Consider the following 22,434-nt stretch of genomic DNA (forward strand, 5'->3'; position numbering starts at 1 on the left):
GTAGCGCCACCTTTTGCTGCGATTACAGCTGTAAGTCCCTTGGGGTATGTCTCTATCAGTTTTGCACACCGAGAGACTGAATTTTTTTCCCATTCCTCCTTGCAAAACAGCTTGAGCTCAGTGAGGTTGGATGGAGAGCATTTGTGAACAGCAGTTTTCAGTTCTTTCCACAGATTCTCGATTGGATTCAGGTCTGGACTTTGACTTGGCCATTCTAACACCTGGATATGTTTATTTTTGAACCATTCCATTGTAGATTTTGCTTTATGTTTTGGATCATTGTCTTGTTGGAAGACAAATCTCCGTCCCAGTCTCAGGTCTTTTGCAGAATCCATCAGGTTTTCTTCCAGAATGGTCCTGTATTTGGCTCCATCCATCTTCCCATCAATTTTAACCATCTTCCCTGTCCCTGCTGAAGAAAAGCAGGTCCAAACCATGATGCTGCCACCACCATGTTTGACAGTGGGGATGGTGTGTTCAGCTGTGTTGCTTTTACGCCAAACATAACGTTTTGCTTTGTTGCCAAAAAGTTCAATTTTGGTTTCATCTGACCAGAGCACCTTCTTCCACATGTTTGGTGTGTCTCCCAGGTGGCTTGTGGCAAACTTTAAACGACACTTTTTATGGATATCTTTAAGAAATGGCTTTCTTCTTGCCACTCTTCCATAAAGGCCAGATTTGTGCAATATACGACTGATTGTTGTCCTATGGACAGAGTCTCCCACCTCAGCTGTAGATCTCTGCAGTTCATCCAGAGTGATCATGGGCCTCTTGGCTGCATCTCTGATCAGTCTTCTCCTTGTATGAGCTGATAGTTTAGAGGGACGGCCAGGTCTTGGTAGATTTGCAGTGGTCTGATACTCCTTCCATTTCAATATTATCGCTTGCACAGTGCTCCTTGGGATGTTTAAAGCTTGGGAAATCTTTTTGTATCCAAATCCGGCTTTAAACTTCTTCACAACAGTATCTCGGACCTGCCTGGTGTGTTCCTTGTTCTTCATGATGCTCTCTGCGCTTTTAACGGACCTCTGAGACTATCACAGTGCAGGTGCATTTATACGGAGACTTGATTACACACAGGTGGATTGCATTTATCATCATTAGTCATTTAGGTCAACATTGGATCATTCAGAGATCCTCACTGAACTTCTGGAGAGACTTTGCTGCACTGAAAATAACTAATTTCTGTAAGTACATAGATGTAGATAATGAATGTTCACTAGTGGGTAACATAGTTCAAAAATATTAATTTAATCTTTATTCAGATACAAAAATGTTGCATTAATCAAATTATTATTACAAATCAGCATCTGTGTTTTTTTTCTGACATTCATTCATGAAGTAGCAAGGAAATGTTTTAATAATACAGATGGGTACATTCATGAAGAAGCTCGGAAATGTTTTAATAATGCCGATGGAACATTCATGAAGTAGCTGGGAAATGTTTTAATAATACTGATGGGTACATTCATGAAGTAGCTAGGAAATGGTTTAATAATACAAATGGGAAACATTCATGAAGTAGCTGGGAAATGTTTTAATAACACTGATGGGAACATTCATAAAGTAGCTAGGAAATGTTTTAATAACACCAATGGGAACATTCATGAAGTAGCTAAGAATTTTTAAAATAATACTGATGGGTACATTCATGAAGTAGCTAGGAAATGTTTTAATAATACCGATGGGAACATTCATGAAGTAGATGGGAAATGTTTTAATAATACTGATGAAAACATTCATGAAGTAGCTAGGAAATGTTTTAATAATACCGATGGGAACATTCATGAAGTAGCTGGGAAATGGTTTAATAATACTGATGGGAAACATTCATGAAGTAGCTAGGAAATGTTTTAATAATACCGATGGGAACATTCATGAAGTAGCTGGGAAATGGTTTAATAATACCGATGGGAACATTCATGAAGTAGCTGGGAAATGGTTTAATAATACCGATGGGAAACATTCATGAAGTAGCTAGGAAATAGTTTTTTTTGTCAGCAACTTATCGTTATCAGAACTACGTTATCACATTTTTATACAACTTTAGCTTGAAGACTAAGGGCTCTATTGAATCCACTAGGCCCAAGTTCAGCTTTACAGCGTGATTGAAATGTAAAGGCAATGCATTCAAGGTAAACCCTGCACGTGTCGGCTCAATCCGAAATGACCTTTTATATTTTTATAGCGGAACCTGTAACGCTTCAGCTGTAAAGACTGAATAGAGCCCTGGTGCACAAATTAACTCAATGAAACCAAAATACTAAATTCATGAAGGTTATAATTAAGAAATACAAACTGGGTCCATGCTTTCGATCATAAGCAACCGTTTCCATTTTAAAAACAGGTTCTCCGGCACAAAATGCTGATCAGGAAATTAAAATCCTAAATTTACTGAAGAGTGAATTGAATAAGGAACTACCTCTTTCTTCAGCCTTGAACACAAACACAGTGCTATTGCCTAATAACCATATTGAATAGACTATATTACAGGAACACCTAAATGTAGGACCGACAACGTTGATATGGCCTAATATCCATATTGTGGAAAGAATTAAAATCCAATGTATTTATTTATAAAGCCCTTCTTACATCAGCTGATATCTCAAAGTGCTGTACAGAAACCCAGCCTAAAACCCAATGTTTAGAATATGGTATGTTTACAGGTTTAACTCTCATTATCATCCTACAGATGGCAGTCTCATTTATCATCCTACAGATGGCAGTGTCATTATCATCCTACCGATGGCAGTGTCATTATCATCCTACTGATGGCAGTATTGCAGTCTCATTATCATCCTACAGATGGCAGTGTCATTATCATCCTACCGATGGCAGTGTCATTATCATCCTACTGATGGCAGTATTGCAGTCTCATTATCATCCTACAGATGGCAGTGTCATTATCATCCTACCGATGGCAGTATTTCAGTCTCATTATCACCCTACAGATGGCAGTATTGCAGCCTCATTATCACCCTACAGATGGCACTATTGCAGTCTCATTATCACCCTACAGATGGCAGTATTGCAGTCTCATTATCACCCTACAGATGGCAGTATTGCAGTCTCATTATCACCCTACAGATGGCAGTATTGCAGTCTCATTATCACCCTACAGATGGCAGTATTGCAGTCTCATCATCCTACAGATGGCAGTATTGCAGTCTCAACTGTGTGGAATATCACAAAGCTATGAAAATAATCAACTTTGTCACAGTGAACACACTAAATTCGGGACGGACAATCGATTGTGAGATACGCCATCTACTTCTTATGTGATACATTTGGGTTGTGGGCTCACATTTGTACTTTTTCTGAGATATTTGCCGAGCAGGAAACAGCAGCGTACTGCTCCTGCAACCAACACAAGCATAGGGCTGTAACGTGTGCCATGTTATCTGATGAGAACCGCTTCAATTTAGCCTGCTAGTAAATCCCTGATTGTAATTAGCTGATACGCATTTTCTGCCAGAGAACCTGTTTTAAAATGGAAAATGGTGGCTTACAGATACGTTTTATATTCCTCCATTTAATAATTACATTTGACAACTTTCCAAATCATATCATTAACATCTGAGGGTTCATATTTCTATTCAATCAATCCAAAATAAAAATAAAAATAAAATACACATTTTAAATTGTAACTTTATTGTAATTGTAATCATGTCTCAAGAGGAAAAAACTAAAGTAGGACTATTTAGGGGGAGGGGGGGGGGGGGGGGGGGATTTGATAAAAACAACACTCAAAAACATAAGTCAGAACACTAGTCTTGTCTATGCTCTCATGTGATTTCAGATTCTCTGTCCGGGAAAATGTCTTTCCACAATTAGGTTCCCGAACTAAAACTCTAACCAAACTGTGTTTATGTTCTCATGCCTTTTCAGGTTCCCTAACTTGGAACAATGTTAAGGCTTCTCTGCAGAGTGTATTCTCTTATGTTTGTTTAAGTTCCCCAACTGGGTAAAACTCTTTCCACACTGGGAACAGGGGTAAGGCTTCTCTCCAGAGTGTATTCTCTTATGTTTATTCAGGTTCCCTAGCTGGATAAAACTCTTTCCACAATGGGAGCAGTGATAAGGCTTCTCCCCTGTGTGTGTCCTCTCATGCTCTTTTAGGTTCCCTAACTTGGTAAAATCCTTTCCACACTGGGCGCAATGGTAAGGTTTCTCCCCTGTGTGTGTCCTCTCATGCTCCTTCAGATTATCTAACAACCTAAAATTCTTCCCACAATGGGAACAAGGGTAAGGCTTCTCTCCAGAGTGTATTCTCTTATGTTTGTTCAGGCTCCCTAACTGGGTAAATCTCTTTTCACAATGGGCGCAGTGGTAAGGCTTATCTCTAGAGTGGATTATCTCATGCTTTTTTAGGTTTCCTAACTGGGTAAAATCCTTTCCACACTGGGAGCATTGGTAAGGTTTCTCCCCTGTGTGTGTTCTCTCATGCTCTTTCAGATTATCTAACAACCTAAAATTCTTTCCACAATGGGAACAGGGGTACGGTTTCTCTCCGGAGTGTATTTTTTTGTGTTTGTTTAGGTTCCCTAACTGGGAAAAACTATTTCCACACTGGGAGCAATGGTAAGGTTTTTCCCCTGTGTGTGTCCTCTCGTGCTCCTTCAGGGTATCTAACAACCTAAAATTCTTTCCACAATGGGAACAGGGGAAAGGCTTCTCTCCCGAGTGTATTCGCTTATGTTTGTTCAGGCTCCCTAACCACATAAAATTATTTCCACATTGGGAGCAGTGATAAGGCTTTTCTCCTGTGTGTATTCTCTTATGTTTGTTCAGGCTCCCTAACAAAGTAAAACTCTTTCCACACTGGGAGCATTGGAATGGCTTTTCTCCTACGTGTGTCCTTTTATGCTCTTTCAGCTTCCATGACCACTTAAAACTCATTTTACACAGGGAGCAGTGATGTCGTCTCGCTGGTTTGGGAGTCTCTGGGCCTGGTCCCCCTGAAGGACTCTTCCTGCTGTCAGAGTGAGAGGCTGGTCTCTTTCCTGCCAAAAACAAATAGTATTTGGTTAAACAGAGACCTGAATGAATCCTCCTCATGATAAAAACTGTCTTCCTATGAGGTTTAATCTAGAGACTAGATCCCTCATTATAAAACAGTACATTTGGATCGTGGATACTGATTGGTTAATAGCCGTTAGTTATTCATGATGATCCCTGGGTAATGCCGGTTAACAATTATATTTGAATTATCCCTATACAACCACTGTCCCAAGGCCAAGCCAGGCAATTTATAAACTAATCTCCACTGTCCCACAGCCCAGCCAGGCAATTTATAAACTAATCTCCACTGTCCAGCCAGGCAATTTATAAACTAATCTCCACTGTCCCACTGCCCTGCCAGGCAATTTATAAACGAATCTCCACTGTCCCACAGCCCAGCCAGGCTATTTATTAATTACACTATTAGCTTGTGTTTCTTGCATCTGCAAACAGCTAGTTTGTCTTTTATTAGCAAGTTGTTCCTCAATCTTGTTAGCCGCTAATGCTAATGGTAACTAATGCTAACTTAGCTAATAAATGTACTGAGTAAGAGCAAGCGTAATGTTATTTATTTCACCTTTATTTAACCAGGCTGGCTTAACTTAGGTAACAAGTTCTCATTTAGAACTGCGACCTGGCCAAGATAAAGCAAAGCAGTGAGACCACAAACAACGACACAGAGTTACACATGGAATAAACAAACAACAACACAGAGTTACACATGGATTAAACAAACATACAGTCAATAATACAGTAAAACAAAAGAAAACAAAAAGTCTATATACAGTGAGTGCAAATGATACGGAAGTTATTATAATTAGCTATACAGCCTGATAACACCAGTGATGGTGTAGACCTAAATCAGCATGTTGTTCGTGCAACAGTGTCTTCTAAATTAAAAGAGGTACAACGCAAAGCAAGAAGAAGCGACATGAAGAAGCGACAAGAAGAAGCGACATGAAGAAGCGACAAGAAGAAGCGACATGAAGAAGCGACATGAAGAAGCGACATGAAGAAGCTACATGAAGAAGCTACATGAAGAAGCTACATGAAGAAGCTACATGAAGAAGCTACATGAAGAAGCTACATGAAGAAGCTACATGAAGAAGCTACATGAAGAAGCTAAGCGAAAACATTCAATGTTGCCAAAGATTATAGGGTCCCCCTAGGAAACACCTATCCACACATTAGTTCCTACCCTGTCACAACCTCCCTGGGATTTTCATTTGTTGTTATGTCAACGTATTCAAAGTGCCCACTATTATATTCCAGGTAAGTCATGGCACATCTCAACAGGTGGTCCAGGTAAGTCATGTCATGACACATCTCAACAGGTGGTCCAGGTAAGTCATGACACATCTCAACAGGTGGTCCAGGTAAGTCGTGACACATCTCAACAGGTGGTCCAGGTAAGTCGTGACACATCTCAACAGGTGGTCCAGGTAAGTCGTGACACATCTCAACAGGTGGTCCAGGTAAGTTGTGGCACATCTCAACAGGTGGTCCAGGTAAGTCATGGCACATCTCAACAGGTGGTCCAGGTAAGTCATGGCACATCTCAACAGGTGGTCCAGGTAAGTCATGGCACATCTCAACAGGTGGTCCAGGTAAGTCATGACATCTCAACAGGTGGTCCAGGTAAGTCGTGACACATCTCAACAGGTGGTCCAGGTAAGTCATGGCACATCTCAACAGGTGGTCCAGGTAAGTCATGGCACATCTCAACAGGTGGTCCAGGTAAGTCATGGCACATCTCAACAGGTGGTCCAGGTAAGTCATGACATGACACATATCAGCAGGTGGTCCAGGTAAGTCATGACATGACACATCTCAGCAGGTGGTCCAGGTAAGTCGTGACATCTCAACAGGTGGTCCAGGTAAGTCGTGACATCTCAACAGGTGGTCCAGGTAAGTCATGACATCTCAACTGGTGGTCCAGGTAAGTCATGGCACTTCTCAACAGGTGGTCCAGGTAAGTCATGACATGACACATCTCAACAGGTCGTCCAGGTAAGTCATGACATGACACATCTCAACAGGTGGTCCAGGTAAGTCGTGACACATCTCAACTGGTGGTCCAGGTAAGTCATGGCACTTCTCAACAGGTGGTCCAGGTAAGTCATGACATGACACATCTCAACAGGTCGTCCAGGTAAGTCATGACATGACACATCTCAACAGGTGTCCAGGTAAGTCATGGCACATCTCAACAGGTGGTCCAGGTAAGTCATGGCACATCTCAACAGGTGGTCCAGGTAAGTCATGACATCTCAACAGGTGGTCCAGGTAAGTCGTGACACATCTCAACAGGTGGTCCAGGTAAGTCATGGCACATCTCAACAGGTGGTCCAGGTAAGTCATGGCACATCTCAACAGGTGGTCCAGGTAAGTCATGGCACATCTCAACAGGTGGTCCAGGTAAGTCATGACATCTCAACAGGTGGTCCAGGTAAGTCATGACATGACACATCTCAGCAGGTGGTCCAGGTAAGTCATGACATGACACATCTCAGCAGGTGGTCCAGGTAAGTCGTGACATCTCAACAGGTGGTCCAGGTAAGTCGTGGCATCTCAACAGGTGGTCCAGGTAAGTCATGACATCTCAACTGGTGGTCCAGGTAAGTCATGGCACTTCTCAACAGGTGGTCCAGGTAAGTCATGACATGACACATCTCAACAGGTCGTCCAGGTAAGTCATGACATGACACATCTCAACAGGTGTCCAGGTAAGTCATGACATCTCAACAGGTGGTCCAGGTAAGTCATGGCACATCTCAACAGGTGTCCAGGTAAGTCATGACATCTCAACAGGTGGTCCAGGTAAGTCATGGCACATCTCAACAGGTGTCCAGGTAAGTCATGACATCTCAACAGGTGGTCCAGGTAAGTCATGGCACATCTCAACAGGTGGTCCAGGTAAGTCGTGACATAACACAAGTTCCTCTATTTGTTCCTCAAGCAAATGAAGAATGACATCACCATTTCTCATCAGACCAACTCCTTTAAGTTGTAACTCATTTTGCTCAAAACATGTTTTATTTGTTTACCCTTTTGTGTGTGTAATTTACTGTATTTACGTTTATATAAAGCTTTTCAACAGGAAACGTTACAACAACAAAAAATCACTGGAGGACGTATAACAATATCTACAGAACAACATATTCAAGTGTAGAATTGTCTTTTAAAACCACACATTGTTTCACTAACTGCAGAGTTTGTCCTTACTGGTGTTAATCAGATCAATGTCCCTGTTTTATAAGATAGTACTCACTGTATTTTCTGGTGTTAATCAGATCAATGCCCCTGTTTTATAAGATAGTACTCAGTGTAATTACTAGTGTTAATCAGATCAATGCCCCTGTTTTATAAGATAGTACTCACTGTAATTACTGGTGTTAATCAGATCAATGCCCCGGTTTTATAAGATAGTACTCACTGTATTTACTAGTGTTAATCAGATCAATGCCCCTGTTTTATAAGATAGTACTCAGTGTAATTACTAGTGTTAATCAGATCAATGCCCCTGTTTTATAAGATAGTACTCACTGTATTTACTGGTGTTAATCAGATCAATGTCCCTGTTTTATAAGATAGTACTCACTGTTTTTACTGGTGTTAATCAGTTCTCCAGTCTTCTCTTCTTCGTCCTCCTCCAATGTGACAGTAATCTCCCCCTCTTCCTCCTTCACTCCAAAAACGTCTTCCTCCTCTTTCACTGTGACAGTCATCTCCCCATCCTCCTCCTTCATTACAAAAACTGTATCTTCCTCTTCCTTCATTGTAACATCCTCCTCCTCTTTCACGCTGAAAGCCTCTTCCCCTTCTTCTTTCACTGTAACAGCCTCACCTTCTACTTCTTTCTTGACGGTAACAGTCTCCTCTCCCATGAGATTTCCTTTCTCCGTCAAGCAATTCTCAGTGTAGCTTAGTAAACTCATGGTCGGGGATGTTAGCTCATTAGCATTAGCGACTAGACTAGTGTTAACTTAACCAGACAGCTAACAGCAACAACGTCAATACGAAATTAAATGGGATAACTAGTTCTTTCACACAGAAGTTTGTTTAAAACATAGTTGCAAATTAAACCAGGAAATTGTCTAAAGAACTTGAATGTTCCGACTTTGTTGTCTAGCGAGCTACCGAGGTGGCTGCAGTTGTTGAAGAAGCGTTCCGTCCACTAGATTATACGTCACAGTAGAAACATCGCCTGAAAGTCACATATCGCCATCTGCTGTCTGGAGGGAGGAAACGCAGTTGAGGAGGGAAAACTTTTTTTCTTCTTCATTGAATTATATTATAAAGCAGTTTAGATAAACGTTTTTTTCCTCTCCATTTAATAAGAATATTATATCAACACGTACAAAGAGCAACAAGTGTTGATTGATTAGTTCAGATACAATAAATAGATATGATCAAAAATAAACACCTACAGTTATTGACACCCTTGATAAAGCCGAGGGGAAATTTCGAGGGGAAATCGGGACAAGTCTCTGAATGCCCTTGAGTGGCCCAGACACTCTTCAGAGAAGAATGGGATCTGCAGAGAATTGGAGAAACTCCCCAAATACAGGTGTGCCAAGCTTGAAGCCTCATACCCATGAAGACTCAAGGCTGTAATCGCTGCCAAAGTTGCTTCAACAAAGTACTGAGTAAAGGTCTGTATACCGTGTAAATGTGATATTGGATTTATTTATTTTTATATAAAAACCTGTTTTTGCTTTGTCATTATGGGGTATTGTGATATCATTATGGGGTATTGTGATGTCATTATGGGGTATTGTGATGTCATTATGGGGTATTGTGTGTACATTATGGGGTATTGTGGTATCATTATGGGGTATTGTGATGTCATTATGGGGTATTGTGATGTCATTATGGGGTATTGTGGTATCATTATGGGGTATTGTGATGTCATTATGGGGTATTGTGATGTCATTATGGGGTATTGTGTATAGATTGATGAGGGGAAAAAACGATTGAATCAATGTTAGCTGAATACTTTCTGAATACACGGTATACTAATGGGTATGGTGGAATCTGATTGGAATATTTTACGAATATAAAGTAGCTTGTGTAGGTGTGTCATGGAAAGAGCAGGTGTTCATAACGTTTTGTAAATTCAGTGTATATAATGAACGTGTCCTAGCGGCATTCCACATTTGATTTTTATTCGTATATCGTGGCTCCCCACCGCCCTCTCATTCTGGGGGGGGGGGGGTCACGACATGGTCCTTTGGGGTGTATATCGTGGCTCCCCACCGCTCTCATTCTGGGGGGGGGGGGGGGGGGGGGGGGGGTCACGACGTGGTCCTTTGGGGTGTATATCGTGGCTCCCCACCGCTCTCTCATTCTGGGGGGGTCACGACGTGGTCCTTTGGGGTGTATATCGTGGCTCCCCACCCCTCTCATTCTGGGGGGGGTCACGACGTGGTCCTTTGGGGTGTATATCGTGGCTCCCCACCCCTCTCATTCTGGGGGGGGGGTCACGACGTGGTCCTTTGGGGTGTATATCGTGGCTCCCCACCCCTCTCATTCTGGGGGGGGTCACGACGTGGTCCTTTGGGGTGTATATTGTGGCTCCCCACCGCTCTCTCATTCTGGGGGGGGGGGGGGTCACGACGTGGTCCTTTGGGGTGTATATCGTGGCTCCCCACCTCTCTCATTCTGGGGGGGGGGGGGTCACGATGTGGTCCTTTGGGGTGTATATCGTGGCTCCCCACCGCTCTCTCATTCTGGGGGGGGGTCACGACGTGGTCCTTTGGGGTGTATATCGTGGCTCCCCACCCCTCTCATTCTGGGGGGGGTCACGACGTGGTCCTTTGGGGTATATATCGTGGCTCCCCACCCCTCTCATTCTGGGGGGGGGTCACGACGTGGTCCTTTGGGGTGTATATCGTGGCTCCCCACCCCTCTCATTCTGGGGGGGGGTCATGACGTGGTCCTTTGGGGTGTATATCGTGGCTCCCCACCCCTCTCATTCTGGGGGGGGGGGGTCACGACGTGGTCCTTTGGGGTGTATATCGTGGCTCCCCACCCCTCTCATTCTGGGGGGGGTCACGACGTGGTCCTTTGGGGTGTATATTGTGGCTCCCCACCGCTCTCTCATTCTGGGGGGGGGGGGGGGGTCACGACGTGGTCCTTTGGGGTGTATATCGTGGCTCCCCACCTCTCTCATTCTGGGGGGGGGGGGGGTCACGATGTGGTCCTTTGGGGTGTATATCGTGGCTCCCCACCGCTCTCTCATTCTGGGGGGGGGTCACGACGTGGTCCTTTGGGGTGTATATCGTGGCTCCCCACCCCTCTCATTCTGGGGGGGGTCACGACGTGGTCCTTTGGGGTATATATCGTGGCTCCCCACCCCTCTCATTCTGGGGGGGGGTCACGACATGGTCCTTTGGGGTGTATATCGTGGCTCCCCACCCCTCTCATTCTGGGGGGGGGGTCATGACGTGGTCCTTTGGGGTGTATATCGTGGCTCCCCACCCCTCTCATTCTGGGGGGGGGTCACGACGTGGTCCTTTGGGGTGTATATCGTGGCTCCCCACCCCTCTCATTCTGGGGGGGGGGTCACGACGTGGTCCTTTGGGGTGTATATCGTGGCTCCCCACCGCTCTCTCATTCTGGGGGGGGGGGGGGGGGGGGGGGGGGGTCACGACGTGTTCCTTTGGGGTGTATATCGTGGCTCCCCACCCCTCTCATTCTGGGGGGGGGGGTCACGATGTGGTCCTTTGGGGTGTATATCGTGGCTCCCCACCCCTCTCATTCTGGGGGGGGTCACGACGTGGTCCTTTGGGGTGTATATCGTGGCTCCCCACCCCTCTCATTCTGGGGGGGGGGGGTCACGACGTGGTCCTTTGGGGTGTATATCGTGGCTCCTCCTCTCTCATTCTGGGGGGGGGTCACGACGTGGTCCTTTGGGGTGTATATCGTGGCTCCTCCTCTCTCATTCTCTCTCTCCCACCACAAGTTTTATGGTCATAAATTCCTGGTCAGACTCTCTCCCCCTGGTCAGACTCTCTCCCCCTGGTCAGACTCTCTCCCCCTGGCAGAGACTCTCTCCCACTGGTCAGACTCTCTCCCCCTGGTCAGACTCTCTCCCCCTGGTCAGACTCTCTCCCCCTGGTCAGACTCTCTCCCCCTGGTCAGACTCTCTCCCCCTGGTCATGCAGAAAGAGAGGGGGAATAAACCTAACTTCTATTTCCCAAGATTGTTAGATTAAACAATATTTCTAATTTTGAGAATGTGGGAATGGTCCGTGGGTATTTAAAGAACAGTCATGTCAAAGTTGTTTTATTTTGTGACATCAGGAAGAAGGGTAGTACAGAATAACTATAGCTTTGGAAGTGTACATTTCTCAGTTATTAGTTTTCTTCCTGAATGTAAAAAATATGATTTAATATGAAACTATTTGTGAGAAGATGTAATGACATGTTGGCCTTCTAAACGAGATACTTGTTTAGTTATAAAGTTCCACTGGTCAGTGGCCACACTGGACAGTGAGTCCAGACTTTACATCAGGTGTAATAGAACCACCCCTTTTTTTCCACAGAGTATAAAACCCACTTCCTACATTAAGTCAGAGAACGCCGGGACAGATTCCCCACGTTGGAATGGCTACAATTCTATAGACCATTAGACCATACAGCTGTAGTTTTCGCTACACAGCTGGAAAGGTTTAAACTGAGACTATCAATCACTATCGATCACTGAGACTATCGATCACTAGGCTAGGGGCGGCTAGAGCGTTGGACTAGTAACCGGAAGGTTGCAAGTTCAAATCCCCGAGCTGACAAGGTACGAATCTGTCGTTCTGCCCCTGAACAGGCAGTTAACCCACTGTTCCTAGGCCGTCATTGAAAATAAGAATTTGTTCTCAACTGACTTGCCTAGCTAAATAAAGGTAAAATAAAAGTAAATAAAAAAACTACAGAAGAAGGAGCAAATTCTAGACAAAACACATTACTAGTCTGAAGCTAGAAATGACGTGAACCTAGAACGAGAATACCGACAACCGCCGAAGCATCTAGCCTATGAGAACATTTCTGAATGGTACTCTGAAGTACCCATTCTAACCGCCTACAACCACGAAAGACATTGTGACTTCTGGGAAAGTTAACCAGAGACTGATGAACTCTACAGGACGATCAAGTGTTTTCAACGGAGAGACAACAACGACGACATAAAAGCGTAAATATGTACATCGCAATTTCTTTCAGAATGAGCGGCCGTTCACGTGCAAAGTATTAGCATGTCCATGAGTACAATTATCCTCTGTGTGTAGTGAATCCATGTTGTCTTTCCCGCTCTTTCTCAGTCCCCACCCCTTTCCTTTGTCTACCAAGCCGTCAAACCGGCTTCGTCCACTAGGGACTTTTGTCATTGTATCATGTAGTAATCCAAATATACACTGTTTGTCTGTTATGTCATTCTGTGTGATTATTTAGTTAGTTAGTAAATAAATAATTAAGCCAATTTTTATATCGCTGATTCATGATTTAGGCTAGGGTTTCGTGCAGATATCCAAGGGTTTGCGACGTTCAGTAATGACAACTGATGAGGTAATAATAACAATTAATTTATAACAATAAGCGACTGTTTTTGATAATATATAAAAATATCTGAAGAGTTATATTCGGGAAATTGACATTCTATAAACAAAATCTTCCCGTGGTGCCTCGACTTCCTAGTTAATTCAAGTTTACATGATTAGTTTAATCAGTAATTACACACAGAGAACTGATTTGATAAATAAGTCTTCACATTTAATGATAGTCACAGACACGACAACACAAATTAATTAAATGAAACAAAACGACTAAATTGACAAGTTTTTTTCAAAGTTAGAAACAAGAAATACACATTCATTCAAATCTATTTAATAAAATCTACAACTTTCCAAATCAAATCATTAACATCTAAAGGGTTCATACTTCTATTCAATAAATCCAAATCCATAATCAAAATAAAATACTTGTTTTAAAATGTCTCGTCTCAAGAGGAAAAAAAACTCAAGTAGGCCTATTTTTTTTTTGTGGTAATATTTCATACAAACATGATTTCATGCGACATCAACAAAAACACAAATTCTCAGTCAAACACATGTCGGAACACAGCCCCCCCTTTATGATCTTATTGTAGGTGTCCTGGAAAATGTGGAAGGTCTTATCTTCCCCTGTGTGTTCCCTCTCATGTGTTTTTAGGTTCCCTAACTGGGTAAAACATTTGCTGATTCGGGAACATTTAGCAATTTTGGGCGGATTTTCTATCGGACAAATTCTGATAATTCCCTCCCCGTTTCCCCGTAATGAATACACCCCAGGGGTTGGAACCACAATTCTAGAACCAGAACTCCTTTCATTCCGCACCAATCAGTGTGGACAGAGCAGCTTGCTATGGGAGCGGGCAAGCTAGTTATTTACATGCGTGATGGACAGACAAGCGCAAGAAGCCACATACATTTTGTGGGCGGAGAGAGCGAGAGAGGGAGGAGCAGGCTTGTCTTGAAGAGCTGGGCATCTTGTTGTAGCGTATCATTATCTGAATTAGACCCACAGAATTATACCTACGGAGGAGGAGGCTTCTATGGAGGAACGTTGAACTTCAGTGTGTGTTCAGTGACATCAGCATTAAAAACACATCTTACCTTTCTGTAGTTAATAAATCCAATGTGAAACGTGATAACTATAGTATCATTGAAAAAGTGAATCCCTTCTTCTCTAATTAAAAATCTCTCTATCTTCTGAATCAAACTTTAAAATGTCAGTACAGTAGTTTATGCCTCTGGGGGGGAGGGGCTACAGCTATGATGCTTCTGAGGGGGAGGGGCTACAGCTATGATGCTTTTGAGGGGAGGGGCTACAGCTATGATGCTTATGAGGGGGCGGGGCTACAGCTATGATGCTTCTGTGGGAGGGAGGGGCAGGTACTCAAAACACAATGGAAAACATTTTCAGCTGGGAGAGTTCTGACTGAGAATTAGGGCTTTGCCCTTTGTTGGCTTTAAAAACGATATATATTTTTATTTTATTCTGTTTTAAAAAAATAAGAAAATTCTCCACAATTTCGTTGTATCCAATTGGTAGTTACAGTCTTGTCCCATCGCTGCAACTCCAGTACAGACTCGGGAGAGGCAAAGGTCGAGAGCCGTGCGTCCTCCGAAACACAACCCAGCCAAGCCGTACTGCTTCTTGACACAATGCCCGCTTAACCCGGAAGCCAGCCGCACCAATGTGGTGGAGTTAACACTGTACACCTGGCGACTGTGTCAGCGTGCATTGTGCCCGGCCCGCCACAGGAGTCGCTAGTTCACGATGGGACAACAACATCCCTGCCGGCCAAACCCTCCCCTATCCCGGCGATGCTGGGCCAAACTCTCCCCTAACCCGGACGATGCGGAGCCAAACCCTCCCTTAACCCGGACGATGCTGGGCCAAAACCTTCCCTAAATCGGACGATGCTGGGCCAAAACCTCCCCTAAATCGGACGATGCTGGGCCAAAACCTCCCCTAAATCGGACGATGCTGGGCCAAACCCTCCCCTAACCCGGACGATGCTAGGCCAAACCCTCCCCTAACCCGGACGATGCTGGGCCAAACCCTCCCCTAACCCGGACGATGCTGGGCCAATTGTGCCTCATTGGTCTCCCGTTCGTGGACGAATGCGAGCCTGGACTAGAACCAGGATCTCTAGTGACAGAGCTAGCACTGAGGCAGAACCTGGACTAGAACCAGGATCTCTAGTGGCACGCCTGGACTAGAACCAGGATCTCTAGTGACACAGCTAGCACTGAGACAGAGCCTGGACTAGAACCAGGATCTCTAGTGACACAGCTACCACGGAGACAGAACCTGGACTAGAACCAGGATCTCTAGTGACCCCAACAACAGAATGGTGTGGGCGTACCCCAACAACAGAATAGTGTGGGTCGTACCCCAACAACAGAATGGTGTGGGCGTACCCCAAAAACAGAAAGGTGTGGTCGTACCCCAACAACAGAATAGTGTGGGTCGTACCCCAACAACAGAATGGTGTGGGCGTACCCCAACAACAGAATAGTGTGGGTCGTACCCCAACAACAGAATGGTGTGGGTCGTACCCCAACAACAGAATGGTGTGGTCGTACCCCAACAACAGAATAGTGTGGGTCGTACCCCAACAACAGAATGGTGTGGGTTGTACCCCAACAACAGAATGGTGTGGGCATATCCCAACAACAGAATGGTGTGGGTCGTACCCCAACAACAGAATGGTGTAGGTCGTACCCCAACAACAGAATGGTGTGGGTCGTACCCCAACAACAGAATGGTGTGGGTCGTACCCCAACAACAGAATGGTGTGGGTCGTACCCCAACAACAGATTGGCCAGCTCATCCTCCGCAGGGAGATAACGTGTTCTATGAGGAAATAGTATTTTTTTTAAACAGTCTGTTTGAGATACAAGTTTGAGTGTTTTTGAAGTGTCAATTTATGCTTTGGCCACAAATATGAGTATAGCATGTCTCAACATTATGTCGATGAGTTAACAGAATGTTAACTTTTTAAAGAAGATTTTCACTGGACAAGTTACTGTAAAAGGACGTTATTAATACTTTACTTTTAAAATAAAGGTTCTGTTCTGTTTCAAAGCTGATCACTTTCTTTCCCGGTTCTGTTTCTGTTTCTTTGTTGTTTCTGTTCTCACGCGGTTTTCTGTTCTGTTCTTCGAACTGTTTCCAACTCCTGGGGTCGTTGTTAAAACTGTGTGTGTTCTCTCGTGCCTTTTCAGGTTCACTAACTGGGTAAAATCCTTTCCACACTGCGGACAATGGAAAGATTTTTCTCCTGTGTGTATTTTCTCATGCCTTTTCAGGTTCCCTATCTGGGTAAAACCCTTTCCACACTGGGAACATTGGAAAGGCTTCTCTCTTGTGTGTGTTCTTTTATGATCCTTCAGGTTCCCTAACCGTGTAAAACCCTTCCCACACTGGGTGCATTGGAAAGTCTTCTTTCCTGTGTGTAATTTTTCATGTTTGTTTAGGTTCCCTAACTTGGTAAAATTCTTTCCACACATAGAACAATGGTAAGCTGTCTCCCATGTGTGTGTCCTTTCATGCTCCTTCAGGCTCCCTAACCTTTTAAAACTATTTCCACACTTGGAGCATTTGAATGGCTTCTCTCCTGTGTGTGTTCTCTCATGCTTTTTCAGGTTTCCTAACCATGTAAAATTCTTTCCACACTGCGAACATTGGAAAGGCTTCTCTCCTGTGTGTACTCTTTTATGATCCTTCAGGTTCCCTAACCGTGTAAAACCCTTCCCACACTGGGAGCATTGGAAAGGCTTCTCTCCTGTGTGTAATTGTTTATGTTTTTTTAGGTTCCCTAACTTGGTAAAATTCTTTCCACACAGAGAGCAATGGTAAGATGTCTCCCCTGTGTGTGCCCTTTCATGCACCTTCAAGCTCCCCAATTGTGTAAAACTCTTTCCACAATGGGAGCATTGGAACGGCTTTTCTCCTGTGTGTGTTCTCTCATGCTTTTTCAGGCTCCCTAACAGGGTAAAACCCTTTCCACACTGAGAACATTGGAAACGCTTCTCTCCTGTGTGTATTAATTTATGTTCGTTCAGGCTCCGTAACCGTGTAAAACTCTTTCCACACTGGGAACATTGGTAAGGCTTCTCTCCTGTGTGTACTCTTTTGTGATCCTTCAGGTTCCCTAACCGTGTAAAACCCTTCCCACACTGGGAGCATTGGAAAGGCTTCTCTCCTGTGTGTAATTCTGTATGTTTTATTAGGTTCCTTAGCTTGGTAAAATCCTTTCCACACAGGGAGCAATGGTAAGATGTCTCCCCTGTGTGTGTCCTTTCATGCTCCTTCAAGCTCCCTAACTGTGGAAAACTCTTTCCACACTGGGAGCATTGGAACGGTTTCTCTCCCGTGTGTGTTCTCTCATGCTTTTTCAGGTTCCCTAACCACCTAAAGCCCTTTCCACACCGGGAGCATTGGAAAGGCTTCTCTCCTGTGTGTATTATTTTATGTTCTTTCAGGCTCCCTAACCGTGTAAAACTCTTTCCACATTGGGCACATTGGAAAGGTTTCTCTCCTGTGTGTATTCTCTCATGCCTTTTCAGGTTCCCTAACCGGGTAAAACTCTTTCCACATTGGGAACATTGTGAAGTCTTCCCACCTGTGTCTGTTCTATCATGACTTTTCAGCTTCCATAACCACTTAAAACTCTTTTTACACTGGGACCAGTGATGTCGTCTCACTGGTTTGGGCGTCTCTGGGTCTGGTTCCCCTGAAGGACTCTTCCTGCTGTCAGAGTGAGAGTCCGGTCTCTCTCCTGCCAAAGACAAACAGAGTATTTGGTTAAACAGAGAGATCTAAATTAAAGCTCCACATGATAAAACTTTAAGATTGAGGTTTAATCCAGACTAGATCGCTCATTATAAAATAGCAAATTTGAATCCTGGATGCTGATTGGTTGATTGGTTTAGTTATTCAAGATAATTAATGGGAAATGCCTGTTAACAGTTCCATTTGAATTACCCCTACACATCCACTGTCCCACAGCCCTGCCAGGAAATGTAGAAACAAATCTCCACTGTCCCACAGCCCAGCCAGGCAATTTATAAACTAATCTCCACTGTCCCACAGCCTAGCCAGGCAAGTCATAAACTAATCTCCACTGTCCCACAGCCCTGCCAGGCAATTTATAAACGAATCTCCACAGTCCCACAGCCCTGCCAGGCAAGTCATAAACTAATCTCCACTGTCCCACAGCCCTGCCAGGCAATTTATAAACTAATCTCCACAGTCCCACAGCCCTGCCAGGCAATTTATAAACTAATCTCCACTGTCCCACAGCCTAGCCAGGCAAGTCATAAACTAATCTCCATTGTCCCACAGCCCTGCCAGGCAATTTATAAACTAATCTCCACAGTCCCACAGCCCTGCCAGGCAATTTATAAACTAATCTCCACAGTCCCACAGCCCTGCCAGGCAATTTATAAACTAATCTCCACTGTCCCACAGCCCAGCCAGGCAATTTATAAACTCATCTCCACTGTCCCACAGCCAAGCCAGGTAATTTATAAACTAACCTCCACTGTCCCACAGCCTAGCCAGGCCATTTATAAACTAATCTCCACTGTCCCACAGCCCTGCCAGGCAATTTATAAACTAATCTCCACTGGTCAAAAACAATCGAGACATAATTACCCTGTGCTTCTCGTCCAGCATTTGGTTTGCAACAGAAGGGATTTGAATAAATAAACCTCTGCAACTGTTAGAACCATTTTGTCTGTAAAATAGAATGTGGCTAGAACTTATTGTGATGATTTAATATTGGACACTTTTTACCCTCATTATTTATATAGACACCAATATATATATATATATATATATATATATATATATATATATATATATACCAATATGAAATACAACCTGTTCTTCCACCAACATCAATTACAACCTGTTCTACCACCAACATCAATTACAACCTGTTCTACCACCAACATCAATTACAACCTGTTCTACCACCAATATCAATTACAACCTGTTCTACCACCAATATCAATTACAACCTGTTCTACCACCAATATCAATTACAACCTGTTCTACCACCAACATCAATTACAACCTGTTCTACCACCAATATCAATTACAACCTGTTCTACCACCAATATCAATTACAACCTGTTCTACCACCAATATCAATTACAACCTGTTCTACCACCAATATCAATTACAACCTGTTCTGCCACCAACATCAATTACAACCTGTTCTACCACCAACATCAATTACAACCTGTTCTACCACCAATATCAATTACAACCTGTTCTGCCACCAATATCAATTACAGCCTGTTTTATATCAATTACAGCCTGTTTTATATCAATATCAATTACAACCTGTTTTATATCAATTACAGCCTGTTTTATATAAATTACAGCCTGTTTTATATCAATATCAATTACAACCTGTTCTACCACCAATATCAATTACAGCCTGTTTTATATCAATTACAACCTGTTTTATATCAATTACAGCCTGTTTTATATAAATTACAGCCTGTTTTATATCAATTACAACCTGTTTTATATCAATTACAGCCTGTTTTATATCAATTACAGCCTGTTTTATATCAATTACAGCCTGTTTTATATCAATTACAGCCTGTTTTATATAAATTACAGCCTGTTTTATATCAATTACAGCCTGTTTTATATCAATATCAATTACAACCTGTTTTATATCAATTACAGCCTGTTTTATATAAATTACAGCCTGTTTTATATCAATATCAATTACAACCTGTTTTATATAAATTACAGCCTGTTTTATATCAATTACAACCTGTTTTATATCAATTACAGCCTGTTTTATATAAATTACAGCCTGTTTTATATCAATTACAGCCTGTTTTATATCAATATCAATTACAACCTGTTTTATATAAATTACAACCTGTTTTATATCAATTACAACCTGTTTTATATAAATTACAGCCTGTTTTATATCAATTACAACCTGTTTTATATCAATTACAACCTGTTTTATATCAATTACAGCCTGTTTTATATAAATTACAGCCTGTTTTATATAAATTACAGCCTGTTTTATATAAATTACAGCCTGTTTTATATAAATTACAGCCTGTTTTATATCAATTACAACCTGTTTTATATCAATTACAACCTGTTTTATATCAATTACAGCCTGTTTTATATCAATTACAACCTGTTCTACCACCAATATCAATTACAACCTGTTTTACTATCAATATCAATTACAACCTGTTCTACCACCAATATCAATTACAACCTGTTCTACCACCAATATCAATTACAACCTGTTCTACCACCAATATCAATTACAACCTGTTCTACCACCAATATCAATTACAACCTGTTTTATATCAATTACAACCTGTTCTACCACCAATATCAATTACAACCTGTTCTACCACCAATATCAATTACAACCTGTTCTACCACCAATATCAATTACAACCTGTTCTACCACCAACATCAATTACAACCTGTTCTACCACCAATATCAATTACAACCTGTTTTATATAAATTACAGCCTGTTTTATATCAATTACAACCTGTTTTATATAAATTACAGCCTGTTTTATATCAATTACAACCTGTTTTATATCAATTACAACCTGTTTTATATAAATTACAGCCTGTTTTATATAAATTACAGCCTGTTTTATATAAATTACAGCCTGTTTTATATCAATTACAACCTGTTTTATATCAATTACAACCTGTTTTATATCAATTACAGCCTGTTTTATATCAATTACAACCTGTTCTACCACCAATATCAATTACAACCTGTTCTACCACCAATATCAATTACAACCTGTTTTACTATCAATATCAATTACAACCTGTTCTACCACCAATATCAATTACAACCTGTTCTACCACCAATATCAATTACAACCTGTTCTACCACCAATATCAATTACAACCTGTTCTACCACCAATATCAATTACAGCCTGTTCTACCACCAATATCAATTACAACCTGTTTTACTATCAATATCAATTACAACCTGTTCTACCACCAATATCAATTACAACCTGTTCTACCACCAATATCAATTACAACCTGTTCTACCACCAATATCAATTACAACCTGTTCTACCACCAATATCAATTACAGCCTGTTCTACCACCAATATCAATTACAACCTGTTCTACCACCAATATCAATTACAACCTGTTTTATATCAATTACAACCTGTTCTACCACCAATATCAATTACAACCTGTTCTACCACCAATATCAATTACAACCTGTTTTATATCAATATCAATTACAACCTGTTTTATATCAATTACAACCTGTTCTACCACCAACATCAATTACAACCTGCTCTACCACCAATATCAATTACAACCTGTTCTACCACCAATATCAATTACAACCTGTTTTATATCAATTACAGCCTGTTTTATATCAATTACAACCTGTTTTATATCAATTACAACCTGTTTTATATCAATTACAGCCTGTTTTATATCAATTACAACCTGTTCTACCACCAATATCAATTACAACCTGTTCTACCACCAACATCAATTACAACCTGTTCTACCACCAATATCAATTACAACCTGCTCTACCACCAATATCAATTACAACCTGCTCTACCACCAATATCAATTACAACCTGCTCTACCACCAACATCAATTACAACCTGCTCTACCACCAATATCAATTACAACCTGTTCTACCACCAATATCAATTACAACCTGTTCTACCACTAATATCAATTACAACCTGTTCTACCACCAATATCAATTACAACCTGTTCTACCACCAATATCAATTACAACCTGTTTTATATCAATTACAGCCTGTTTTATATCAATTACAACCTGTTCTACCACCAATATCAATTACAACCTGCTCTACCACCAAT

At 42.2% G+C, this 22,434-nt stretch overlaps 1 protein-coding gene across 4 annotated transcripts in view; it reads right to left on the bottom strand.

Moving 5' to 3' along the window:
- Positions 1-1,835: 1,835 nt before the first annotated feature.
- The window catches only part of LOC110511979 (zinc finger protein 678), a 32,353-nt gene continuing 11,754 nt past the window's right edge, over positions 1,836-22,434 (bottom strand). Inside the window, exons 1-2 of one of the 4 annotated variants that reach the window (XM_036948596.1) lie at positions 8,603-9,209; positions 1,836-5,003 (exon numbers count right to left, since the gene is read on the bottom strand). In XM_036948596.1, the coding sequence (XP_036804491.1) occupies positions 3,910-5,003; positions 8,603-8,939 (1,431 nt within the window). In that variant the 5' untranslated portion in view covers positions 8,940-9,209 and the 3' untranslated portion in view covers positions 1,836-3,909. Of the gene's footprint in view, positions 5,004-8,547; positions 8,567-8,602; positions 9,210-16,253; positions 18,323-22,434 lie in introns of those variants that run through there. The other 3 variants (XM_036948598.1, XM_036948597.1, XM_036948595.1) reach the window with 3 other exon arrangements.

This window comes from Oncorhynchus mykiss, chromosome 17, assembly GCF_013265735.2.
Source record: "Oncorhynchus mykiss isolate Arlee chromosome 17, USDA_OmykA_1.1, whole genome shotgun sequence".
In the NCBI taxonomy this organism is placed as follows: Eukaryota; Metazoa; Chordata; class Actinopteri; order Salmoniformes; family Salmonidae; genus Oncorhynchus; species Oncorhynchus mykiss.